Source organism: Gorilla gorilla, chromosome 7 (assembly GCF_029281585.2).
Source record: "Gorilla gorilla gorilla isolate KB3781 chromosome 7, NHGRI_mGorGor1-v2.1_pri, whole genome shotgun sequence".
NCBI lineage: Eukaryota > Metazoa > Chordata > Mammalia > Primates > Hominidae > Gorilla > Gorilla gorilla.
Window position 1 is genome coordinate 102507612 of NC_073231.2, and position 25528 is coordinate 102533139.

At 36.5% G+C, this 25528-nt stretch overlaps 1 protein-coding gene across 5 annotated transcripts in view; it reads left to right on the forward strand.

Moving 5' to 3' along the window:
* The window catches only part of CPQ (carboxypeptidase Q), a 495923-nt gene that overhangs the window by 19074 nt on the left and 451321 nt on the right, over window positions 1-25528 (forward strand). For 2 of the 5 annotated variants that reach the window (XM_055348055.2, XM_063709393.1), the window contains exons 2-3: window positions 16101-16205; window positions 17682-17741. In XM_055348055.2, coding sequence (XP_055204030.2) covers window positions 17715-17741 — 27 coding nt within the window. In that variant the 5' untranslated portion in view covers window positions 16101-16205; window positions 17682-17714. The remainder of the gene's footprint in view (window positions 1-16100; window positions 16206-17681; window positions 17742-25528) is intronic. The other 3 variants (XM_063709392.1, XM_063709394.1, XM_063709391.1) reach the window with 2 other exon arrangements.

The window sequence follows — 25528 nt, forward strand, 5'->3', positions numbered from 1 at the left end:
TTAAGGTGAGGATGAAGAAAGACAAAGCATGTCATGGTCATTCTATTGTCTCTTCAGTTACGTAGAAGAGGAGAGCTTTTTCTGAGCATGAGGGGGAATAGGAGTGAAATTTGAGGCTTAAAGAGAATGGAAAAGTTTCATAGCAGCTGCTGTGGAGAATTTGATACGTGTCAACTGAAGATAAACATAAGGGTTGTGCAGCAATGCAGAGGATATGGCTGAGGTCAGACAGCCTTAGTTTATAGTGGCATGATTTTGGGAATGTAGATGATGGCATTATGTACCCTGGAGCAAACACAGAGAAAATTCAAAATTACCTTTGAGGAATAAGAAAGGAGGTGAGGAGTAAGGGTAAAGGCGTCCTAAGGTGCTAATGAAAATGCTGTTGAAATCATTAACCACCAAGTAAAGTTGTGAGCCAAGATTAATCTGAAATGGTGATTTGTGTGGATAGAAGTACAAATAGACTGGAGGTGGGGAGGCCCTTCACTGGACAGGCAACATTAATCTAGCTGCCACTGTACCACACACATGCTGAATGATGATGATACAGGAATGAAGGAAACACAATTCACTTGGGCAGCTCAAGAGCATTTTTTTAAGCTCTTAGTATATACTGGCTAGATCATCCATATGACAGCAATGCTTCCCTTGAAAAGCTTTAAGTCTAGTGATATGCCCTGGATAATTTAAACTCAGACTGTGGGGTACTTTGAAGGAGGTAAGCAGAGGGTCCTAGGAAACAATAGAAGAGGACATTCAACATGACCTGTGAAAAGAAAGGGCAGGTCAGTAAAAGTATCCTGGAAAATATCTTGCTTGAGCTGAATCGATTGTAGAGAGCCAGGGTAAAGAATGGCAGAAAGGGAGAGGCAAAAGCAAGGGAGAAAAAGCAAGGAAAAAACAGAGCAAGGAAGTGATTTGGCTAGGGCAGACAAAAGATTTCAGAGAAGGGATAATTAAGATGAGTTACATATGATACTATTACTAAGTGAGAGAAATAAGGAAGACATGAATGAAAGTGATAAACAATGTGTTGGTAGGAACAGAAGAAAGAATGCCAAGAGAACAGAATGATGAGATTTAATGACTGATTGAATACGTGGGGAATGAATGGGTGATTTTATACTCTTGATCCTGAATTATAGGGACAATTATGGTTTCCTTAACAGAAAGAGGGAAATCCCGAGTTAGGGAAGATTTAGGGGAAGGTGATGAGTTTGGAGATGTTGAATCAGAACATATGGTTTCAAGTGAAAGTAATTCAACCAAGATGGGATTAAACCAAATGAGAGAATTTGTGATGTTCATAATTAGTAAGTTCATAGGTGCATCTGGATTTAGGCATACCTGGCTCTCCAGGGTTCAAATATGATATGGGCTTATCTCTATTCCTATGATCTCTGTCTCTTAGATTAGCTTGTCTTGCTTGTTTTCATTCCAAAGACAGGCTCTCAGTATATGGTAGGCAAATGGGTACCTCCAGGTTCACATTCCAGCGATCCCAGTGGAAATAACTTTTATTTGCAACATCCATATATTTTAAATGTAGGTTTTATTATTATTCAGATATGGTGAGGCCAGGAGATTAGGAGAAAATTGCCAATGGAAAATATAATTTGTTACTCATATCTCCTATGATATGGGGGCACACAATGACATGCAGACCACACAGGGAAGCACCAGGGTCAGTTAGGAAGCAGAAGGAGTGAGGGAAAGAGCCTTTATTGTGGGGTTTGTGGGAAGGAATGGATGAGTCAAAGCAAGTAGGCTTAGGTTTGGCTAGTTTGAATGATTTTCATGGGCTCTGGGTTGTAGAGTTCTTTAGCAAGACGTCTGGTACCTAGCCCTGTGGTTATAAAGGCAGGAAAATATTGGCTAGGTGTATGAGGATTTGATAAGGGAGGTCATGCTGGTGGGATGGGCTTTGGATTGGCTAGTTTCTGCATGAAAGGCACGCTTACAGGGGTGTTATTTGCTATCACTAGCAATTAGCTAATGCTGTGAGGGACAGTCCCTCCTGGTCCATTGAGTTCCTGGATGCCAGAACATTAAGAATACAGAAAATAAGAGAATATAGTTAATACATTGTATACCAACGTCAGGAAAGATTCTGATTTGCCTTACTTGAGTCATTCCAGCTCTGTAGTTTAGGTGCAGAGTACAGGGTGAGGAATGGTATTGTGATTGACAGTCAACCTAGACCAGAGTGTAGGGATCAGGGAGGACTACCCTAAAGAAAATAAAGCCAGAACATGGGAAAGTATGCTGGTAAATCAAAAACTGTATCGACTGGTCTATTCCAAGGTGGCTAGAGCCGTCTTGGTTGAGATGACCAGGAGGCCATTCAAATATGGCTCTTGGCCTCTAGACTTCGAAGAGGCTAAGGATTTTTATTTTTGTTTTAGCAGCTCTCGTACACCATGTATTGCTCCCGGGCTTGATGGCCCTCTTCTGTCCTGCTTTTCTAAAGCCTATATAGTTCCTGAGCTCAGTGTTAAAAACCAAACTGGAGTTTTAGGCATCATTTAGGTTTTCTGATTCTCTTGGTGAGGTACCAGTGTTTTCCTCAATGCCTACCTCAGAAACCTTAGCTTTGACTCCCTTCCTTTCCCTTCTATCAAGTCATCTATCTTCTTCTGAAATAGCTCCCAGATTTACTTCTTCCTTACTCATATTAGCTGTTGCCTTTCTAGTCTCTCTTTTTTAATACGGCTTTCTGAATATTGCCAGAGTTATCTCACTGGGGAAACATCATCCCCACTTCTCCCACAAAAAAATCTACCCCTGCCATTTGGACATTACAGAGAGTAAATGGTGTGTACATATTACGTGGGTGGGTGTCTGAAGACCTAGATTCAAGTCACTTCACGTTCCTCCTCTGCATTTTATTAAAGATATTTGGTGGCTTACATAAGAAAATGCATGTTTTAAAACTTTTTATAAATTGTAATGTAGTTCAGATGATGGTGATTTTTTGATTTCTCTAATTTTGAAATTCTAATTTTCAGGCTTATCTTTTTTCTTTTTTTTTTTTGAGACAGTCTTACACTGTCACCCGGGCTGAAGTGCAGTGGCACGATCTCGGCTCACTGCAACTTCCGCCTCCCGGGTTCAAGCAATTCTGCTGCCTCAGCCTCCCATGTAGCTGGGATTACAGGTGTGTGCCACCACGCCTGGCTAATTTTTTTATATTTCTAGTAGAGATAGGGTTTCACTATGTTGGCCAGGCTGATCTCAAACTCCTGACCTCGTGATCTGCCCACCTCGGCTTCCCAAAGTGCTAGGATTACAGGTGTGAGCCACCGCACCTGGCCTTATCTCCTTTTCTAAATGAACCTCTCCGTCGCCACACTTAGGCCAAGTTTGTTTCTATCTTTATATCTTTCTATATTGTTCCCAACCCGAAATCCCCTTCTTTGCTCTACTGTCTGCCAACTAAATATTAGCTATCCTTCAAAGTGTGTCTGAAGTCCTGTCTCTTATATGAAGTCTTGTCTAATTATCTAGATCACCTATATTCTCTATTTTTCTTACACTTCAATTTCACTACTGATTATTTACCTTTAATTATTATATATCTTTTATTCTCCACAATATGTTTGATGCTTCTGAGGGCAGGGATCCTGACTTTTACTTATTTTGTATCATGGACAGTTCTGGGCATAAATTAAAAAAAAAGTTGCTAATGATTAATTATTAATTGGGGAAAAGTACTAATTTGCAATAATCACACTTTGGATATAGTTTGTGAGCTTCCCTTTTCCTCATGGGAATAAATAAGTTTGGATTGATTGGACTGACAGATGGTGAAACAATTTGGTTCAGTTAGACAAATTCTTATTGAGTTCTAGAACATATGGGTAACTGCTGAATAAATATTCATTTGTTCATTTATTCAGTCAACAAATATTTATTGGATATCCATTGTTTGCCCCACACTGTGCAAGTTACCATAATATATGTCTGCAATCAGACATTTAGATATTGAAAATCTAAACATGAATCTCACATGGTTCTCATCTTCAATTTGCTTTATTACATGACCAAGGATGAGATCATTGGGTGATTATAAAGCATTGCAGAAAAGTAAATGATATGCTTGTGGACATTTGAAGAAGGGAGTAATTTATTCTGACTCGGGTAGCTCAGAAGAGGATTCAAAGAGACCATATTCAGGAAAAAATGAAACATGTAGAAAGGAAATATTAACACTCATGTTTGCTTTGTGAAAATTTTGCATTTTACACAGTGTGTTGTTAAAAATTAACATGTTGGAGAGTTTCCATTTCCAGGAAGATGGAGTAAATGTAGTTTTTCCTATTTGTCTCCTAAGTACAACTAAAAACCCTTGACATTATATATATAAAACAAATATAAGAAGACTATGAAAGGTGGAGAGAATAAGGCAAACCAGCTGGAGACCTCAGGACCTGAGGAATGACACATTACTGAGTTCTCTGGGTTTTTCTTTTTGCCTTGTATATCTCAGACTTAGAGCTGACCAAATGGGTAACTTGGAGATGCCAATGGTGCAGACAAAAAAAAAAAAATCTCCAACAAAAGCCTGTTTTCTCTAACAAAGGACCCAAAAAGGATAATCCAGCAAGACAAAACTTTTAAAAAGTAACCACTCTATTGCAAACAAACAGAAAAAATTGTGGACCCACCCTTATGTATTCAGCAAAGACTGAGTGGATATCTTAGATGTCTACTCTAATAAGGCTGTGATGAGGTATCTGAATATCCCTGCCAGGGTAGGGTCAGAGAAGACCAAGTAGAGGTACTTTCCTTCCCATCAACCAGTAATGAGCCTCCTGCTGCCCCCACCACATCCCCGCTTGTGATGTCAGCGGGGATCTTGGACTTGTGGCCTAATTGACAATAATGCACCTCTCCCTTGCCCTGCTGGCATGATGTCAGAGGAGATCTAGTGGACTTTTACCATTTCCCAGAAGTATTGAGGCCATCTTACCACAGTGTCAGTGGATACCACATGGAGGATCTACGACTCTCACTTTCACTCAGAATGTATGAGGAGACCCTGCCCCTCCTTGAGTGTCAATGGAACCTGGACTTGTACCTCTATCTGGCATTGATGAGGCAGTGACACCTCCCACTCTCCATCGCCCCTGCAGTAGTGTCAGAGAAATCCAACTAAAATGGATGTGGAGTCTCATAACATAATATAAATATCTGGGTTTCAATTGAAAATTACTTGTCACAGAAAGACAGGAGGAAAAAAAACCTAGAGAAACAAAAAACAGAGAATAAAAATAGAAAATAAGAAATAAAATGGTGGATAAGTTCTAATATATCAACAATTACATTAAATGTTAATGGCGTAAATGTAACAATTTAAAACAGATTGCCAGAATGCATTGAAAAACATGATCAACTCTATGCTATGTACAAGAAACTTACTTCATATGTAAACATATAGGCAATTTGGAAAGGAGAGAAAAACATATGTAATTGATTCTTGTTAATCATGGTAGTTATGTTCTGTAAAACTGCTGTGAATGCTGAATTTGCAAATACTAAACTGCTGTTCCTAGGGGAAATACAGAGCTAGATTCCTGCAAGCCTCTGGTCACATTTTTCTCAACTGGTCAATGAATAATTTTATTTTATGTGTTCTGTTTAAAGACACCTTACTGAGTATATATTATCGATTCATTAACTTTGAACTCATTGCCAAGAGCTCTAGAACTCATATCTGAACAAAGCTTATCGCACACACATGTTTTCTCTGTAAGGTACATCAGGGCTTTCATTTGCTTAGGAACAATAGGGCTTTAGTACTATGCTTGAGGCCATTTTAAACAGTAAAATCACCAATAAAAAGTACAAACATATCAAAACCGTGGCAGTAAATAAACTGTGAGAACAGTTGTTTACAGCATGAGAGCTAAAACAAGAAGGCAAAGTATTTACTTGTTTGACCTTGGCTAGGAACATGTGTATGGAGTGACTCAATTTTTTTTTTTTTTTTTTTGCTGTACTGCACTTGTGCACAAATGGCTGCAAAAGCAATGCAAGTATGATTTTGGGGTTACAGATAAATTTTAGTGAGTAGGCAAATTAGCAAATATGGAATCCACAAATAATGAGGATAGATGGTGTCATGCAAAGATCAATCAAAGGAAAGCAGATATATTAATATCAGATAAAGTAGACTTCAGATGAAAGAAAATTAACAGAGACAGAGAGACATTATCTAATGATAAAAGCCTTATGCTAATGTTTATAACAGCTTTATTTGTAATAGCCAAAATGGAAAGAATCCAGTTGTCCTTAAATTGATGAATGGTTAAACAAACTGTGATATATCCATACTATGGAATACTACTCAGCAATAAAGAGGAAAAGATTATTTATATAGGCAATGACCTGGAAGAATCTTTAGGGAATTCTGCTGAGAAAAAAATCAATCATAAAGGTTATATACACATGTTTCTATTTATATAACAATCTTTAAATGACAGAATTATAGAAATGAACAACAAATTAGTGGTTGCCAGGATTTAAGGAGTTTGGGTGGGGGTGGGAGTAGAGGGATGCGTGGGTGTAGCTGTAAAAGAGCAACAGGACAGATCCTTGTGGTGATAGACATGCTCTATGTCTGGACTGTCTCAATGGCAGTATCCTGCTTCTGATAAAGTACTGTAGTTTTGTAGGATGCTGCACTGGGGAAACTGGGGAAAGTTTACATAGGATCTCTCTGTATTCTTTCTTATAACTCAATGTGGAATCTACAGTGATCCCAACATAAAAACTGTAATTTAAAAAACTTAGTGTACTTTACTGTATGTAGCTCCTTTCCTTGTACTTGATAATCTTCAGTCTTTTTGTCAACCAGTGATACACTGGTCTACAAATATTTATTTTGAATTCCTGCTTTGTTCTCAGCATTATGGTGGCTGGAACTATTAGGAATACAATTACAGAAGCATAAGATTTAGAGTACATATAAAAAAGTGTGTGTGTGTGTAAAGCATATGCAAGTATGTCTGAGAGAGTAAACATAATTCTCATCTTTCAAAATTTTGGTGTTCCACTGTAAATTGTAAAAGCTATAGTGTAAAGTAGCATTTGTAATCCTATTCAGCTCTTAACTTGCCAAGAATATCCTCTCAGGATGTGTTGCTTCACTACAGTACCAACCATTGTGTTGTCAAATCCATGTGAATTATGCAAAACAAAAGAAAAACAAATGGCCTACGTAAGGTTTGGCAGCTGCAACAAGGAAACTATCAATTTGAGGTTTATTGTAATACATTAAATTTGAAAGAATATTCTTCCAAGTAATTCTAGGGCTTGGAATGAATGAAGGATCATTTGAAAAATCTGCAACTCATTTCTAAAAGATTAGGAAAAAAGAGAAAAGAACATAGTTGCCAACTTCTCCTTGGTTTGTATTTATGGAATATATGAAGGTTTAGCATTTTAGATTCTTTCCTAATTCTCAGTTAATTTACCTGTAGAATCTCTTTGAAGAACTACTTTTACATTTCTTTCATTTTGATGAGAAAATTGAAAACTTGGGGCAACTAAAAAGAAGTGTTTAGCTTGAGTGATAGTTCGTTAATATGATTTTTAGGGGCCTGGCAGAAACAAATAGATCCTAGCAGGTCTCGTGATTTAGAGGATTATTAGAGATTTGGGTGAAATAGGTAAGTATTTCTCCTTTGACAGAATCAGATAATTGTCTCTCTGTGCAATGTCCAACACCAGCTTTCTATGTAATAAAAATAAACTATGAAAACAAAAAGGAGGCAAAAATAAAGCTTCATGGGCTTCTTAAACCGTTTGTGAAAGTTGTTGTTTTAGAGATCATAAGGTAGGGAGTTAATAAATACTTTGTTCCTTGACAGGGCTACCCCATTCTACCACTCCAAAACCATGGGAATGGTGTCCTGTGAGGTTGTATAGTACACAGTCAGCCTTGTTCTGTGCAGCATCCCTGGGACCTGCCATGTACTAGACACTGTTCTAGGTACTGGGGATATAGCAGTGAACAAAACAGATGAGAAATATCCCTGCATTGATGGAATTTCCATTCTAGACTGGAAATTGAGACAATGAGCCAAATGGATAAATTAATTTTATAGCATGCTTGGAGGTGGCATATTCTATGCCAAAAAATAAAGCAAAGGAGTTGGAAAACGATTGCTAGGATTGGGGAGTTGTTTCAGTTTTAAATAGGGTGATCAGATCAGCTGAGTGCAGGAGTTCGAGACCAGCCTGGCCAAGATGGCGAAACCCCATCTCTACTAAAAATACAAAAATTAGCTGCGCTTGGTGGTGCATGCCTGTAATCCTAGATACTCTGGAGGCTGAGGCATGAAAATTCCTTTAACTTGGGAGGCAGAGGCTGCAGTGAGCTGAGCTTGCATCACTTTACTCCAGCCTGGGCGACAGAGCAAGACTCTGTCTCAATTAAAAAAAAAATGGGGTGGTCAAGGAGTGCTTCTTTGAGAAGTGAATGTTGTTTCTTTAAAAATTTTTTTAAAATGTTAGATTCAGGGGGTGCATGTGTGGGTTTGTTACATGCATATAGTGTTTAATGGTGAGATTTGGGCTTCAAGCATAGCCATCACCCAAATAGCAAACATTTTCAACCAAGATGAAGGTGTACTATTCACTCTGGGTAAGAGTGTGCCAGGCAGAAGGCACAGTTACTACCAAGGTACTGAGGTGGGAATATTGCCCTTCAGCAAAGAGGCCAGAGTGACTGGAGCAGAGAAGGGGAATGGTAGATGTTACCAGTGGAGTCTTGACTAGGAGTCATCCAGGTTCTTGGCAGTTTGAACAAAGAATTGGACAAAACACACACAAAGCAATGAAAGAATGCAGCAACGGAAGTACAGATTTATCGACGTGAAAGTACACTCCACAGAATGAGAGCGGACTTGGGCAAGCAGCTCAGGAGCAGTGGTTACAGAATTTTCTGGGGTTTAAATACCATCTAGAGGTTTCCCATTGGTCACTTGGTTACATCCTACATAAATGAGGTAGTGGGCCACGACCAGTCTGATTGGTCGCCTTTCATGATCAGTCAGAGACTGAAGTGGTTACAAAGTTACACCCCTATGCAAATGAAGACTAGGCCTGTGACCAGCCTGATTGGTGGTGGGAGGGGACAGATCAGAGGTACTTTCCATTTTTCATCTGATACCGGAAAGGGGGTGTTGTAAAGGGAGCCTCTGATGCTTTTGTTACATGGGCTTGGAAAGTTGGGGTTTTCCTTTTGATTTAGTTCTAGGAAGTCAGTGTGAATTGGCCTTAGGGTCCCTGCCTCCTGACGCTATTCTCCTGCCTCAGTAGAGATGAGATCTGAACATAAGACCGGACTTGTGGGACATCCATAAGACTTCAGCTTTTATTCTGAGCAAGATAGGGTGCAATCTGAGGGCTCTAAGCTGGGAGGTGACATTAGCTGACTAGATAGCTGTGGGTAGTGTGAACACTATATTGTCTGGCTAGTTGGGAAGTGGCTCAAATATCTTATTGAATAAATCGCAATAAAATGCTAAAGTTGGAGCTGTAACTGAGGAAAATGGTGGTTAGAAAAGAGAAATGAAAAACAAATAAACCCGTGACAAGACTTTTCTATTACTTGTAAGAAAGTGGAGGTGGATGAGTGGGGGATATTGTCTTGTAATAAAAACTTAGTCTTATTTCTAAAAAGTAATTGTTCAACTAGAAGCAACAAAACTAATCATAGGGAATCTGTTTTAGTAGGTAATGCAGTATGTCAACCATTTTTAGAATATCTCAAAATTTTCAACATCGGCAAAATACCCAAAGCTGGCATTACAGCTTGGATTCTTCCCAATGGAAAACCAAGTTGGACACAATGTTCTGAAGAGGAAAGGAGTCTGAGAAATAGAAAGAACTGAGATGCATGTATTTCCTGAACCTTTTTTCCCCCTGTCCTTAATGATGTTGTGGTTAAAACACTTTTGTGGGTTTATTGAGACTGATAAATACACTCATTTACATCTCATTAATGTCAAATTGATGTGGCTGAATAGCATAGTTTGGTAGTCTCTAATGTGTGAGACTTCATGACTTAAGTAAACTTTTCTATTACTCTGAATTAGTGTCACCAAGGGCATAGGTTTTTTAAAGAAATGCTTGTAGAGACTTTAAAATAATGAAAAATATTCAACACACCTGGCTAAGAGTGATTGTATTACATTCCTGTTTCTTTAGATAAAGGTCTGTCTGCACATCCATTACAGGCACATCTTTTCAGTTGAAACTTGGCATAGCAGTTCTAAGGAGGAAAGAGATTCAAACAAAATGTGAACAAAATGTTTCTTTTGCTTGAAGAAGACATTCCCTTCATACCCTGATGCAGCTACATCCCATAAAACTTTGAGAATCTTATTTTCGTTTTGTTTTTGGTAAAATAAGAAGCGCCTTTGAAAAACAGTTTATCTTTGGACACGAAGGTAAAGAAAAACCTTTTGATGTTTGGCAACAGATTTGCTTAAGAACAAAAATGATTTAAACGGCTTTTTAAAAAGAGTTAGTGTTGTCTGTTTTTATTTTCTCAGACAGACCATAATCACAATGACAATTGAAACACTGATACCCTTAAGGACTAAATTTATCCCGCCTGTCCCTGGAACAAAACAAGAATATCCACAAACATGACACCCTCTTTGGCAGAATAGACACTAAGTGCATATTTGTTGAGAATTGAGAAGATGCATAAGTCAGAGAAAAGAAATTATATTTAAAAAGGCTTTACAAATTTTTAGTTTTTGAGGTAATATATACAAGTGGAACACAACTCAAAAAGAGTATGTAGTGAAATGTAAGTTTCCTTCTTCCTCCTTGCTCTAAGCCACCACTGGGTTACCCTCCACAGAGACAAACACTGTTATCAGTGTCTTATGTATCATTTAAGAGAGCATATTCTTTTTTCTTTTTAGTTAATTGGTAGCTTTACATTTTATTCTGCACCTTGCTTTGTTCTCCTGACATTTCATTTTGGAGGCTGTTCAATATATGTATGTAGAGAGCTACTTCTACTGCATTCTTTTTAATTAGCTTCGTGTTCTAATTGGTACGTTACATGTACCAATACACATAGATGTACCATGATTTACTTAGTCTACATAAACATTTAAACTATTCCTAACTTTTCCTATTACAAACAGTGTAACACAACATCCTCGTGCACAGATCATTTTGTGTGAGTGTATCTGCAGGATAATTTCTAGAAGAGGAATATTTATGTTAAAAGTATATGCATGTATGTAGACTGTTCTCCATAGAAATTGTACACTCCCAGCAGCAATATGGAAGTGTGCCTGTTTCTCCATTCCCTTTCCATCACAATGTATATGAAAAACTTAGTAATCTGATGGAGGGGAACAGCACCCTGTTTTAGTTTGTGTTTTTATCATGAGTAATGTTGAGCATCTTTTTATAAGTTTAAGAATCATTTGTATTTTCTATGAATTGTTTATTTATTTTCCTGCTTTTAGAAAATATTATTGGTCCTTTTCTTATTGATATGTGAAAACTCTTTTTTAAAATAAGTGTTTTCTCAACAACACACACTAGTGCATTTTTGGTGTATGTAAGTTCCAGTTGGCTTTTTATCATACCAAAAATGTTTATTTTTTCCTATTTTTATTGATTAATAATTATTGTACATACTTATGGAGTATGTGTGATATTTTGATACATGCATACAATGTGTAACAATCAAATTGGGATATTTAGGATATCTATTACCTCAAACATTTATCATTGCTTTGGGAACATTTCAATTCTTTTAGCAATTTTGAAATAATAAATTATTATTACTGTGTCACCTTACTATGCTATCCAACACTAGGACTTCTTCCTTTTACGTTTCTGTATATAACCAACCTCTCTTCATCCCTCCCACTGCCTCACACCCTTCCCAGTTTCTGGTAACCATCATTCTACTCTCTATCTCCATGAGATAAACTTTTTTAGCTACCACATATAAGTAAGAGCATGCAATATTTTTTCTTTATGTGAATTTATTCCTGGGTTTTCTATTCTATTCCATTGGTCTATGTGCCTGACTTATTTCACTTAACATAACGACCTCCATTTCCATCCATGTTGCTGCAAATGACAGTATATCATTCTTTTTTATGGCTGAGTAGTATTCCATTGTGTATATATATGCCACATTTTCTTTATCCAGTCTTCTGTTGATAGACACTTGGGATGATTGCATATCTTGGTTATCGTGAATAGTGCTACAATAAACATGAAAATGTAGGTATCCCTTCGATATACTGATTTCTTTGTTTTGTATTTGCTTTTTTAAAAGTAATTTTTATTTCAATAGTTTTTAGGGTGCAGTTGGTGTTTGGCTACATGGATAGGCTGTTTAGTGGTGATTTCTGAGATTTGTATACCCATCAGCCAAGTAGTGTACACTGTACCCAATATGAAGTCTTTTATCCCTCATCCCCTTTCCAACCTTCCCTACCAAGTCCCCAAAGTCCAGTATATCATTCTTATGCCTTTGCATCCTCATAGCTTAGCTCCCACTTATAAGTGAGGACATACAATACTGGTTTTCCATTCCTGAGTTATTTTACTTAGAATAATGGCCTCCAGCTCCATCTAACTTGCTGCAAAAGACCTGATTTTGTTCATTTTTATGGCTGAGTAGTATTCCATGGTCTATATCTACCACATTTTGTTTATTTACTTGTTGTTTGATGGGCACTTTGGTTGGTTCCATATCTTTGCAATTGCAAATTGTGCTGCTGTAAAAATGCATATGCATGTGTCTTTTTCCTACAATGACTTCTTTTCCTCTTGGTAGATATGCAGTAGCGGGATTGCTGGATCAAATGGTAGTTCTACTTTTTGTTCTTTAAGGAATCTCCATACTGTTTTCCATAGTGGTTGTACCAGTTTACATTCCCACCAGCAGTTCTAAAAATGTTCCCTTTTCACCACATACACACCAACATTTATTGTTCTTTGAATTTTTAATTATGGCCATTCTTGCAGGAGTAAGGTGGTATCTCATTGTGGTTTTGATTTGCATTTCCCTGATCATTAGTGATGTTGAGCATCTTTTCATATGTTTGGTGGCTGTTTGTATGTCTTCTTTTGAAAATTGTCTATATGTCCTTTGCGCACTTTTTGATGGAATTTGGTTTTTTTTTGATGGTTTGTTTGAGTTCCTTTTAGATTCTGTATATTAGTCGTTTGTCAGATGCATAGTTTGTGAATATTTTCTCCCATTCTGTGGGTTGTCTGTTTGCTCTGCTGATTATTTCTTTTGCTGTGCAGAAGCTTTTTAGTTTAATTAGGTCCCATTTATTTATTTTTGTTTTTGTTACATTTGCTTTTGCAGTCTTATTCATGAATTCTTTGCCTAAGCCAATGTCTAGAATAAGTTTTCCAATGTTATCTTCTAGAATATTTATGGTTTCAGGTCTTAGGTTTAAGTTTTTGATCCATTTGAGGTGATTTTTATATAATGTGAGAAATGAGGATCCAGTTTCATTCTTCTACCTGTGACTTGCCAGTTTTCTCAGCACCATTTGTTGAATAGGGTGCCCTTTCCTCAATTTATGTTTTTGTATGCTTTGTTGAGGATCAGCACTTACTTAATATATTTGGCTTTCTTTCTGGGTTCTCTATTCTGTTCCATCGGTCTACATGCCTATTTTTATACCCCTACCCTGCTGTTTTAGTAACTATAGCCTTGTAGGATAATTTGAAGTTGGGTAATGTGATGCTTCCAGATTTGTTCTTTTTGCTTATCTTGCGTTAGCTGTGAGGCCCCTTTTTTGGTTCCATGTGAATTTTAGGATTATTTTTTCTAATTCTGTGAAGAATGATGATGGTATTTTGATGGGAATTGCATTGAATCCGTATATTGCTTTGGGCAGTATGGTCGTTTTCACAATATTGGTTCCACCTATCCATGAGCATGGGATGTGTTTTTATTTGTTTGTATCATCTATGATTTCTTTCATCAGTGTTTTGCAGTTTTCCTTGTAGAGATCTTTTACCTCTTTGGTTGATATACTGATTTCCTTTCCTTTGGATAAACACCCAATAGTGGGATTGCTGGAGTGTATAGTAGTTATATTTTTAGCTTTTTGAGAAACCTCCATGATGTGTTTCATCATGGCTGCACTAATTTAGATTCCCACCAACAGTATATAAGCATTCCCTTTTCTTTGCATCCTTGCCAGCATTTGTTATTTTATGTCTTTTTGAAAATAGCCATTCCAACTAGGGTGAGCTATCTTTTATTTGCATTTCCTTCATGATTAGTGATGCAAAGCATTTTTTCATATACATGTTTTCCACTTGTGTATCTTATTTTAAGAAATGTCTCTTCAGACCCTTTGCCCACTTTTTAATGGGATTATTTGGGCTTTTTTTTTTTTTTAGCTGTTGAGTTGTTTGATTTCCTGTTATGTTCTGGATATTAGTTCCTTGTTGGATAAATAGTCCGCAAATATTTTCTCTCATACTGCAGGTTGTCTCTTCACTCTGTTGATTGTTTTCTTTGTTCTGCAGAAGATGTTTAGTTTACTATGACCCCATTTGTCTATTTTTGTTTTTGTTGCCTGTTTTTGAAGTCTTAGCCATAAAAATCTAATGTCCTGAATTGCTTCTCCTATGTATTCTTCTATTAGTTTTATACTTTTGGGTCTTATGTTTTAGTATTTAATCCGTTTTGAGTTTATTTTTGTATACGTAGTAGGGGTCTACTCTCATTCTTCTGCATGGATATTCAGTTTTCCCATTTGTTGAAGAACTGAATGCTTTTTCTATGTCTACTGAGATGATTCATATGGTTTTTGTCCCTCATTCTGTTGATGTGATGTATCATATTTATTGTTGGTGTTGAACAATCCTTGCATCCCTGGGATAAATTCCACTTGATTGTGGTGTATTGTCTTTTTAATGTGTTGTTGGATTTGGTTAGCTAGTATTTTGTTGAGAATTTTTGCATCTGTGTTCATCAGGGATATTGGCTTTTAGTTTTCTTTTTATTTTTTAGTGTGTCCTTGTCTTGTTTTGATTTCAGGGTAATTTTGGCCTCATAGAATGAATTAGGAATAATTCCCTCTTCTCCAATTTTTTTGAATAGTTTGAGAAGAACTTTTGTTAGTTCTTCTTCATGAGTTTAGTAGAATTCAGCAGTAAAGCCATCTGCTCCTGGTCTTTTCTTAACTTGAGACATTTTATTAATGATTAATTATTACTAATTTTTATTCTGCTCAGGCTTTCTGTTTCTTCCTGGCTCATTCTTGGTAGGTTTTATGTGACCAGGAGTTATCCATTTTCTCTAAGTTTTTCCATATGTTAAAGTATAGCTGTTTATAATAGTCTCCAGTGATTCTTTGTATTTCTGTGGTACCAGTTGTAATGTCTCCTTTTTTTTTTGTTTCTGATTTTATTTACTTGAATCTTTTCTTTCTTTTTCTTGGTTACTATAGCTAGCAGTTTGTCAATTTTACTTATATTTTCAAAAACCAACTTTTCATTTCATCGATCCTTTGTACTTTTTCAAGTCTTGATTTCCTTTAGTTTTATTCTAATGTTATTACTTCTTTCCTTCTGTTAATATTAGGTTTGATTTGTTCTTGCTTTTCTAGTTCCCTGAAATACATCATTAAGTTGTTTATTTGAAATCTTTCTACTTTTTTGAGGTAAGCATTTATTGCTATAAACTTCCTTCTTGGCACTGCTTTTGCTGTATCCCATAGGTTCTGGTATGTTGTATTCACATCTTCATTTGTTTCCAGAAATATTTTAATTTCCTTCTTTATTTCCTCATTGATGCAATAGTCATTCAGGGGCATGTGGTTTAACCTTCATATATTTGTACAGTTTCCAAAGTTCCTCTTGTTACTGATATATAGTTTTAGTTCATTGTTGAAATTCCCAACTGATATGGTTTGGCTGTGTCCCCACCCAAATCTCATCTTGAATTCACATGTGGTGTGGGAGGTTACTCAGTGGGAGGTAATTGAATCATGGGGGCTTGTCTTTCTCATGCTATTCTCATGATAGTGAATAAGTCTCATGGGATCTTATGGTTTTAAAAACAGGAGTTTCCCTACACAAGCTCTTTGCCTGCTGCCATCCATGTAAGACCTGACTTGCTCCTCCTTCCTTTCCACCATTATTATGAGGCCTCCCAGCCCTGTGTAACTGTAAGTCCATTAAACCTCTTTCTTTTGGAAATTTTACAGTCTTGGGTATATCCTTATCAGCAGCATGAAAACAGACTAATTACAGTAAATTGGTACCAGGAGTGGGGTGCTGCTGAAAAGATATCCCAAAATGTGGAAGCGGCTTTGGGACTGGGTAACATGCAGAGGTTGGAACAGTTTAGAGGGCTCAGAAGAAGATAGGAAAGTGTGGGAAAGTGTGGAACTCCCTAGAGACTTGTTGAATAGCCTTGACCAAAATGCTGATAATGATATGGACAATGAAATCCAGACTGAGGTGGTCTTGGATGGAGATGAGGAACTCGTTGGGAACTGAAGCAAAGGTGACTCTTGTTATGTTTTAGAAAAGAGACTGGTGGCATTTTGCCCCTGCCTGAGAGATCTGTGGAACTTTGAACTTGAAAGAGATGATTTAGGGTATCTAGTAGAAGAAATTTCTAAGCAGCAAAACATTCAAGAAGTGACTTCAGTGCTGTTAAAGGCATTCAGTTTTAAAAGGGAAACAGAGCATAAAAGTTTGGAAATTTTGCAGCCTGACAATGCAATAGAAAAGATAATCTCATTTTCTGAGGAGAAATTCAAGCTGGCTTTAGAAATTTACATAAATAATGAGGATCCTAATGTTAATCCCCAAAACAATGGAGAAAATGACTCCAGGGCAGGTCAGAAGTCTTCATGGTAGCCCCTCCCGTCACAGGACCAGAGGCCTAGGAGGAAAAGATGTTTTTTTTGGCCAGGCCCAGGTCCCTCTGCTCTGTGCAGCCTAGGGACTTGGTACCCTGCATTTCAGCAGCTCCAGCCATGGCTAAAAGGGGCCAAGGTACAGCTTGGGCTGTTGCTTCGCAGGGTGAAAGCCCCAAGCCTTGGCATCTTCCACATAGTGTTGTCTGTAGGTACACAGAAGTCAAGAACTGAGGTTTGGGAACCTCTTCCTAGATTTCAGAGGATGTATGGAAATGCCTGGCTGCACAGGCAGAAGTTTGCTACAGGGGTGAGGCTGTCATAGAGAACTTCTGCCATGGCAGTGCGGAAAAAAATGTGGGGTTGGAACCCAACACAGAAACCCTACTTCAGCATCGTCTAGTTTAGCTGTGAGAAGAGGACCACCATCCTCCAGACTGATAGATCCACTGATAGCTTGCACCATGCACCTGGAAAAGCTGCGGACACTCAATGCCAGCCCATGAAAGCAGCCAGGAGGGGGGCTATACCCTGCAAAGCCACAGAGGCAGAGCTGCCCAAGGCCATGGGAGCCCACTTCTTACATCAGCATGGCCTGGATGTGAGACATGGAGTCAAAGGGGACCATTTTGGAATGCCCTGCTGGATTTCGGACTTGCATGGGGCCTGCAGCTTCTTTGTTTTGGCCAATGTCTCCCATTTGGAATGACTGTATTTACCCAATGCTTGTACCCCCATTGTATCTAGGAAGTAACTAACTTGCTTTTGATTTTACAGGCTCATAGGTGAAAAGGACTTGCCTTCACTAAGATGAAACTTTGGACTATGGAATTTTGGGTAAATGCTGAAATGAGTTAAGATTTTGGGGGACTGTTGGGAAGGCATGATTTGTTTTGAAATATGAGGACATGAGATTTGGGAGGGGCCAGGGCAGAATGATATGGTTTGGCTGTGTTCCCCACCCAAATCTCATGTTGAATTCTCATGTGTTGTGGGGGGGACCCAGTGGGAGGTAATTGAATCATGAGAGTGGATTTTTCTTGTGCTATTCTTGTGATAGTAAGTCTCACTTACTCACTCGTGATAGTGAGTAAGATCTGATGGTTTTAAAAAGAGAAGTTTCCCTATACAAGCTCTCTCTCTTGGCCTGCTGCCATCCATGTAAAACGTGACTTGCTTCTCCTTGCCTTCTGCCATGATTGTGAGGCCTCCCAGCCATGTGGAACTGTAAGGCCATTAAGCATCTTTCTTTTGTAAGTTGCCTAGTCTTGGGTATGTCTTTATCAGCAGCATGAAAATGGGCTAATACACCAACTATTGTTGTACTGGAGTCTGTCTCTCCCTTTATATCTGATAATATTTGTTTTATATATCTAGGTGCTCTGCTGTTGGGTGCATGTATGTTTGGAATTGTTATATTCTCTTTCTGAATTGATCCCTTCATCATTATATAATGACTTTCTTTGTCTCTTTTTACAGGTTTTAACTTAAAGTCTGTTTTATCTGATATAAATATCACTATTCCTGCTTGCTTTTGGTTTCATTTGCACGGAATATATTTTTCCATCCCTTTACTTTCATTCTATATGTGTCCTTACAGATGAGATGAGTTTCTTGGAGACAGCATAAAATTGGGTCATGCTTTTTTATCCATTCAGCTTGATTATATCTTTTAAGTGAAGACTTTAATCTGTTTACATTCAAGGTTATTATTGATAAATGAGGAAATATTCCTGTCACTTTGTAGTATGATTTTTGGTTGTTTTATATATCATTTGTCTCTTTCTTCCTTTTTTATTTTTTATCATTATGGTTTAGTGGTTTTCTTTAGCGGTAATGTTTCACTTCTTTGTCTTTCTCATTTGTGTATCTTACTTTTATACTTTCATGTGTTTTTATGATGGTAGAGATTATCCATTTGCTTTCAGATGTAGGATTCCGTTAAGTATTTCCTGCAGGGCTGATCTAGTGGTGATGAATTCCCTGTTTTTGATTGTCTGGGAAATACTTTATTTCTTTCATTTCTGAAGGACAGATTTGCTAGGTATGGTATTCTTAGATGGCAGGGTTTTTTCTTTTGGCACTTTGAATATATCATTCCATTCTCTTCTGGACTGTAATTTTTTGCTGAGAAATTTACTGTTAGTCTGATTAGGATCCCCTTGTATATGACTTGGCACTTTTTCTGTTTTTAGAATTCTCTCTTTGTCTTTGGCTTTTGGCAGTTTGCTTATAATGTAATTTAGAGAAGACCTTTTTGGATTATGTCTATTTGTGAGTTTTTGTGCTTCTTGTACCTGGATGCCTAAATCTCTTGCAAGATTTGGGAAGTTTTTAAGTATTATTCTGTTAAACAGGTTTTCTATGTTGTTACCTATTTCTTGCCCTTCTGGAACTGCCAGAATTAGAATTTTTTTCTTTTTATGGTGTCCCATATATTATCTAGGCTTCCTTCATTCTTTTAAATCAATTTTTTCTATTTTTTTCTTTTCTCTTTTGTCTGACTGAGTTATTAAAAAAAAAAACCTGTCTTCATGTTCAGCAGTTCTTTTCTCTGCTTGGTGTACTCTATTGTAGAAGCTCTGGATTGTATTTTTTATTTCATTTATTGAATTCATCAGTTCCAGGCCTTTGGTTTTGTTCTCTTTGGATATCAGTCTCTGGTATTTATCATTCAGCTCATGAATTATTTTTGATTTCTCTGTATTATTTATCTGTGTTCTCTTGTATCTCACTGTGTTTCTGTAATATTATTCTCTGGAATTCTTTTTTAGGCATTTTATAAATTTCCTTTACTTTGGGATCTCTTACTGGATAATTATTGTGTTTCTTTTGAAGTGTCATGTTTCTTTGCTTTTTTGTGTTTTTTGTATCCTTACATTGATTTCAGTGCATCTGACATAACAATTGCTTCTGATTTTATGCATTGGCTTTCATGGAGAAAGACTTTTTCCTGTAGATAATCTATAGTGTTGGTTGGATAAAGTGCTTTGGTTTTGATTCTGGTTGGGCACGGTAGTATAGTCTGCATGATTTCTTTGGCTGTAATTAGCATCAGTGTTTTCTCTGAGTTCCTCAGTGGCTTAGACTGCAGTTGTTAATGGATGTTGTGGTGAGGCTTTGCTGGAGATGGGCATGCCATGCAGGCTGGTCCTTGGGTACCAGTGGTGTTGGTGAGGCATGCCTGTCCTCAAGTCCCTGATGGTGGATGCAGGTGTTAGCTGTGGCAGGTACGGTGAGGACTGATCCTTAGACCCCCACACAGTATGCTTGGGTGCAAGCAATCATGGTGGTGGGTGGGATCGGCTTGTCTTTAGGCCCCAGATGATGTACTTGGGTGCCATCAGTGGTGGCAGTGGATAGGGTGGCCCTGTCTTCAGGCCCCTGGATGGAACATGTGGGTGCCAGTGGCAGCAAGAGGGATGGGTTGATTTCCAGGTTCTTGGATTATGTGCACAGATACCAGCAGCAGGGAAAGTGAGCCTGTCCTCAGGCTCTCTGATAGTGTGGGGAGGTACCAGCAACAGCAGGTGGAGCAGATTGATTTAAGAGTTAGCTCAGTGTTGGCCAGACGTGGTGGCTCATGCCTGTCTCCCAGCACTTTGGGAGGCTGAGGTGGGTGTATCACGAGGTCTGGAATTCGAGACCAGCCTGGTCAACATGGTAAAACCCCATCTCTACTAAAAAAAAAATACAAAAATTAGCCAGGCATGGTGGCGCTTGCCTGTAGTCCTAGCTACTTGGGAGGCTGAGGCAGGAGAATCACTTGAACCCAGGAGGCGGAGGTTGCAGTGAGCTGAGCTCTGCCACTGCACTCCAGCCTGGGGTGATAGAGTGAAACTCCATCTCAAAAACAAACAAACAACAAAAAAACAAAAAACAAAAAACAGAGTTAGCTCAGTGTTTTATGATTTATAAATATTTTCTTAATTTTCTAGGCATTTGTGTTTTGATTTTTTGTTATGAAAAACTTTTTATTTCTATTTTTATTAGTCAAATTTATCAATTTTAATGGGTTCTGAGTTTTTTGACAGAATTAGAAAATCTTTATTGCTCTGAGATCTTTTTTATAAACCATCTCATTTTTTAATGGTACTTTAAGGGTTCTTATGTTTAAATCTTTAATCTGTCTCAGATTTCTTTTGTGTAAGGTGTGTTATATGTATCTAGCTTAATTTTTCTTCATTTAGTTATCAAGGTTTTTTTGTTTTTATATCACTTTTTGAAGTTCATTTTTTCCCATGGGATTCAAATATACTTATCACATTAAAATTTTCTAACTATATTTGTGTCTATTTCTGGGTTCTCTGTTCTGTTTCATTGATCTATTTTTCTGTTTACAAACCAGCAACTCACCATTTTAAATAATAGCTTTACAATAGGTTTTTATATCTTGCATTGTTAATCCCGATCATTTGTGTTCTTTTTCAGAATGTTTCTTGTTATTCTTATTTTTCCTGTGAACTTCAGAATCAAATCAATTTCTTTTGTTTCAAATAGTATTAATTGTGTGTGTGTGAATATGTGTGAACATATTAAATTTATAGAATAAGTCAGGTAGAACTGACATCTTTAACATTTTGAGTTTTCTTATCCATCAATATCCCTCACTTTTCCATTTATTTAATTCTTGTGGGTCCATCAGTAACATTAAAAGTTTTATTCACATATTTCTTGTTATACATTTTTCTAGTTACTCTATAATTTTGGTTGCTACTTTTAATGCAATCTATTCTTACTTTGGATCTCCTATTTGTGTTGTTCATATGTATGAAAAGTAGTGGTGTCACAATATTATTTTTGTATTCATTCACTTAACTGAATTCTGTCATTATTTATAGTTTTCCAGTTGATTCTCTTGTGCTGTCCAGGTAAATAATCATATAGTTTGCAAATAATGATATTTTAGTTTTATCTCTTAAAATTTTACCTGCATTTTACTGTCTAGTTATGTTATTCAGGACCTCCAAAAAATTAATGGTGGTCATAGTAGACACTCTTGTCTTCAACTTATTGTTAATAAGAATACTAATAGAGTTTTCATTAAGCATGACATGCTGGCTTTTGAGATGCAACAGAGATATTTTGTCATATTAAGAGAGGAAACCCTCTTTTCTTAGTATAGTACATGATAAGGATTTTTGTCAAAAATAACATTGAATTTTATCAAAAGCCTTTTCATAATTTATTGAGATGGTATTTTAGTTTTCTGTTTTTATTATTAACATGGTAAATTATATTAATAGATTTATTGTTATACATTATTCTTTTATTTGGGGCATAAACACCACTTAGTAATGGTATATTATACTTTAATGTGATCCTGGATTCTATTTGCAAATACTCACTTAGGGTCTTTTTTCATGATATTCACAAGTGAGTTTAGGCTATATTTTTATTTTTTTCTGTGCTTTTTATTGTGGATTTATATGTTATAAATATACATTTGAAGATTTTCTTTTTTTTTTCCTATGCTCTACAACACTTTGAATGGCATTAAAGTTAGGTGTTTCTTAAAAATTTGTCAGTATTCCGCTAGTGAAACCAACTATGTGTTGAACTATTTTGTTGGGAGTAAATTGACAATTTGTCCTCCTTTTAAAACAGTTAGTGATATGTTAGATTTTCAAATTTATCTGGGGTGTGATTTCTTAGAAAAGCATCTTAATTCTCAAATTTACTCACAATGAATTGATCAAACTGGTGTTATAGGAGTCTTTTAATTTTTTTTTGTTTCTGGGATCTTCCTCATTGTTTCTTGTTCTTTGTATTTGTATTTTCTATCCTTATAACTAAAAATGTTTTGGCAAGTTAAAGGTTTTGTTTCATGTTATTTCTCCTCCTCCACCCATGAAACATCTGTTGGGTTTACTTATTCTTCCACATTCCATTTTTCTTTTCTTTTCTTTCTTTTCTCTTCTCTTCTTTTCTTTTTTTCTTTTTCTTTTTCTTTTTTTGAGACAGAGTCTTGCTTTGTCACCCAGGCTGGAGTGCAATGGTGCAATCTTAGCTCATCGCAACCTCCGCCTCATAGATTAAAGTGATTCTCCTGCCTCAGTCTCCTGAGTAGCTGGGATTACAGACGCACACCACCACTCCTGGCTAATTTTTGTATTTTTAGTAGAGATGGGGTTTCACCATATTGACCAGGCTGGTCTCGAACTTCGCCTCATGATCTGCCTGCCTTGGCCTCCCAAAGTGCTGGGATTACAGGTGTGAGCCACTGCACCCGGCCACATGCCATTTTTCTAATTCATTATTTCACTTTTTATGTTTATTAATTTCTTTTTTCTATTTTCCTGTTTTTCATTTTATTCTAACTTGAGTGCTTATATTATCTCTTTCATTCTTTCTTGTTTATTAATATTTCAGCTATATCACCTAGATAATTGTATATTGTTCTTTCTTCGATTGTTATTTCCCAGATATCCTATAATTTCAGTTTTGATTTTATATTTGATGCAAAACTTAACAGAATTTTAAAATATCCTGATAGTAGATTATTTTCATTTTCTGGGTTTGTTATTTTTAAGTTTTATTACATTATGAGCACAGATGTATACATTATTTCTCCTTTTTGAAAACTGTCGAAGTTTTTTTTTTTGTTTGCAAATGATCAGTTTTGTGAATGTTCCATGGAAACTTGGAAAGAAGGTGTAGTCTCTATTTTTAGAGTAATGTATATCACTTAATTTTATTTAGGTTTTCTATATTCTGAAAAAAAATTTTTTTTGCTTATTCTGTCATGTCCTGAGGGAAAAGAAAGTTTCCCATTGCTGAGATTTTATTTTCTAATTTAAGACTTCTGTTTTCTGTAGGGTTTTTTTTATTGATATTGCTTCTGTATTACTGGGTAATTAGATAGTCATAACATTTAATCTACATTTTGTATTGTGCCCTTTAGCATTACAAGGTGTTTATCTTTTTTCATTGAACATATATTATGCTGCATTAAAACCCATCTGATATTAATACCATGAACGTTATTTTCTTTTTACTTGCTCTTGCCTGTTGTAATCTTTGCCTTTCCTTTTATTTTCAACCCTTCTTGGTTACTTATTGATTTGTCGTATTCTTGTGTGCAGCAGATATTTGGATTTTGCTTTGAGGCCCACCTCATTTTTCTTTTAATGAGTATGTTTAGGCCATGTGTAGTTGTAGAAATAAGTGTTTACTTTTAATTCTGTCATTATATCTTATCACACTTTGTTCACAGTATGGACTATTTCTGCTTTGTGGGGCGTGTGTGTATTTTCTGATTTGGAAGATTTGTAATTTTATGCTACCAGTTACTTTATAATTATATCTTTATGTGACTCTCTATTTCCTACTATTAGCATAGATGAACTTGGCAATTTCCATTTTCTTCCTTCTACTCCTACTGCAAAATTGAAGGTACTATATTTCTTCATGTATGCCTCTTTATATTTCAATGTACTGTAATTCTGTTGCTTGACTTACCAGTTTTAAATGATCTCTTTTGATTGCTAGTATATCAATTAGAATATTTTCATTGATAAGTAACTGAAAAGCCATCTAGTGGTTGCTTAATCAATTAAGACAATTGCTACCTTAATAATAATGTTAATAAGTCCAGAAGTAGGATAGTTCTAGTATCTCAACAATGTTTTTAGAATCCAGTTTTTCCATATTTTTCTTGACCATTCTCAGCATGTAGGCTCTTAACTTCATTGTTGTTTCTTCTTGGTTACATTTATAGGCATGAATTTATTCTATAGCAGCGTAAGAGACAGAGAAAAATGCTGTTTATCTTCTCAAATTTCTTCATAAGAACTGAGAAACAAATGTCTGCTCATGACTCATTGGACAGAATTGAATCACATGTTCATGCTAAAACCAGCCCATGTTAAGAGAAATAGATTTCCCAAGACTAGCTTATGCTAATCACAAATCATTCTGTGGAGCTGGGGAGAACCTCCTAGTTCTACAATACAGAAGCAGAAAAGGATAAATTTGTGTAGGTCTCCAGTGGTGTCTGCTACCTCTGTCTCTATAAAATGAAGAAATCAGCAGAAATATACTGCCACCAATTTTCTTGCTCCCTTGCTGTGTCAAGTTTTGTTAATTACACATTGTTACATGTCAAGGCTTCTAACCTATTCATTCTATCCTGTAACCATAATGTATTTGTTTTGGTCTTCGTTATAGAGAATTCAGTACAACTATTAGTCATTTTGCCAGAGATTTATCATGCATTTCTTGATTGACTGAAGTTAATGCACTAGCAATTTCTTCCAGAAATGGAAAAAGGGAAGAAGGCAACCAAATTCTGTGGATTATTGCATGTTAAAAAAAGTTTGTCAGCAGTCATTGTACTTCAGCAACCGTTCGATTGGATATAAAATTTTTTCTTATTTCCTTGAGGACTTTTCTCTAGATGGGAAAAAATTATGTATTGAAGCCTGTTCCTTCCATTGTTTTGATTACACTTTTTGGGGACACTAGTTGTACATATGCTTGATTTCCATTTTCTCTCTCTTCGTGGCCTTTTGGCTAAGATCAAGTGTAATTGATTTCCATTTTCTGTATATATCCTTTTTTCTATAATCATTAAAAAATTTTACTTTTGCTATAATCCTTTTTAACTTGGTTATTTACATTTT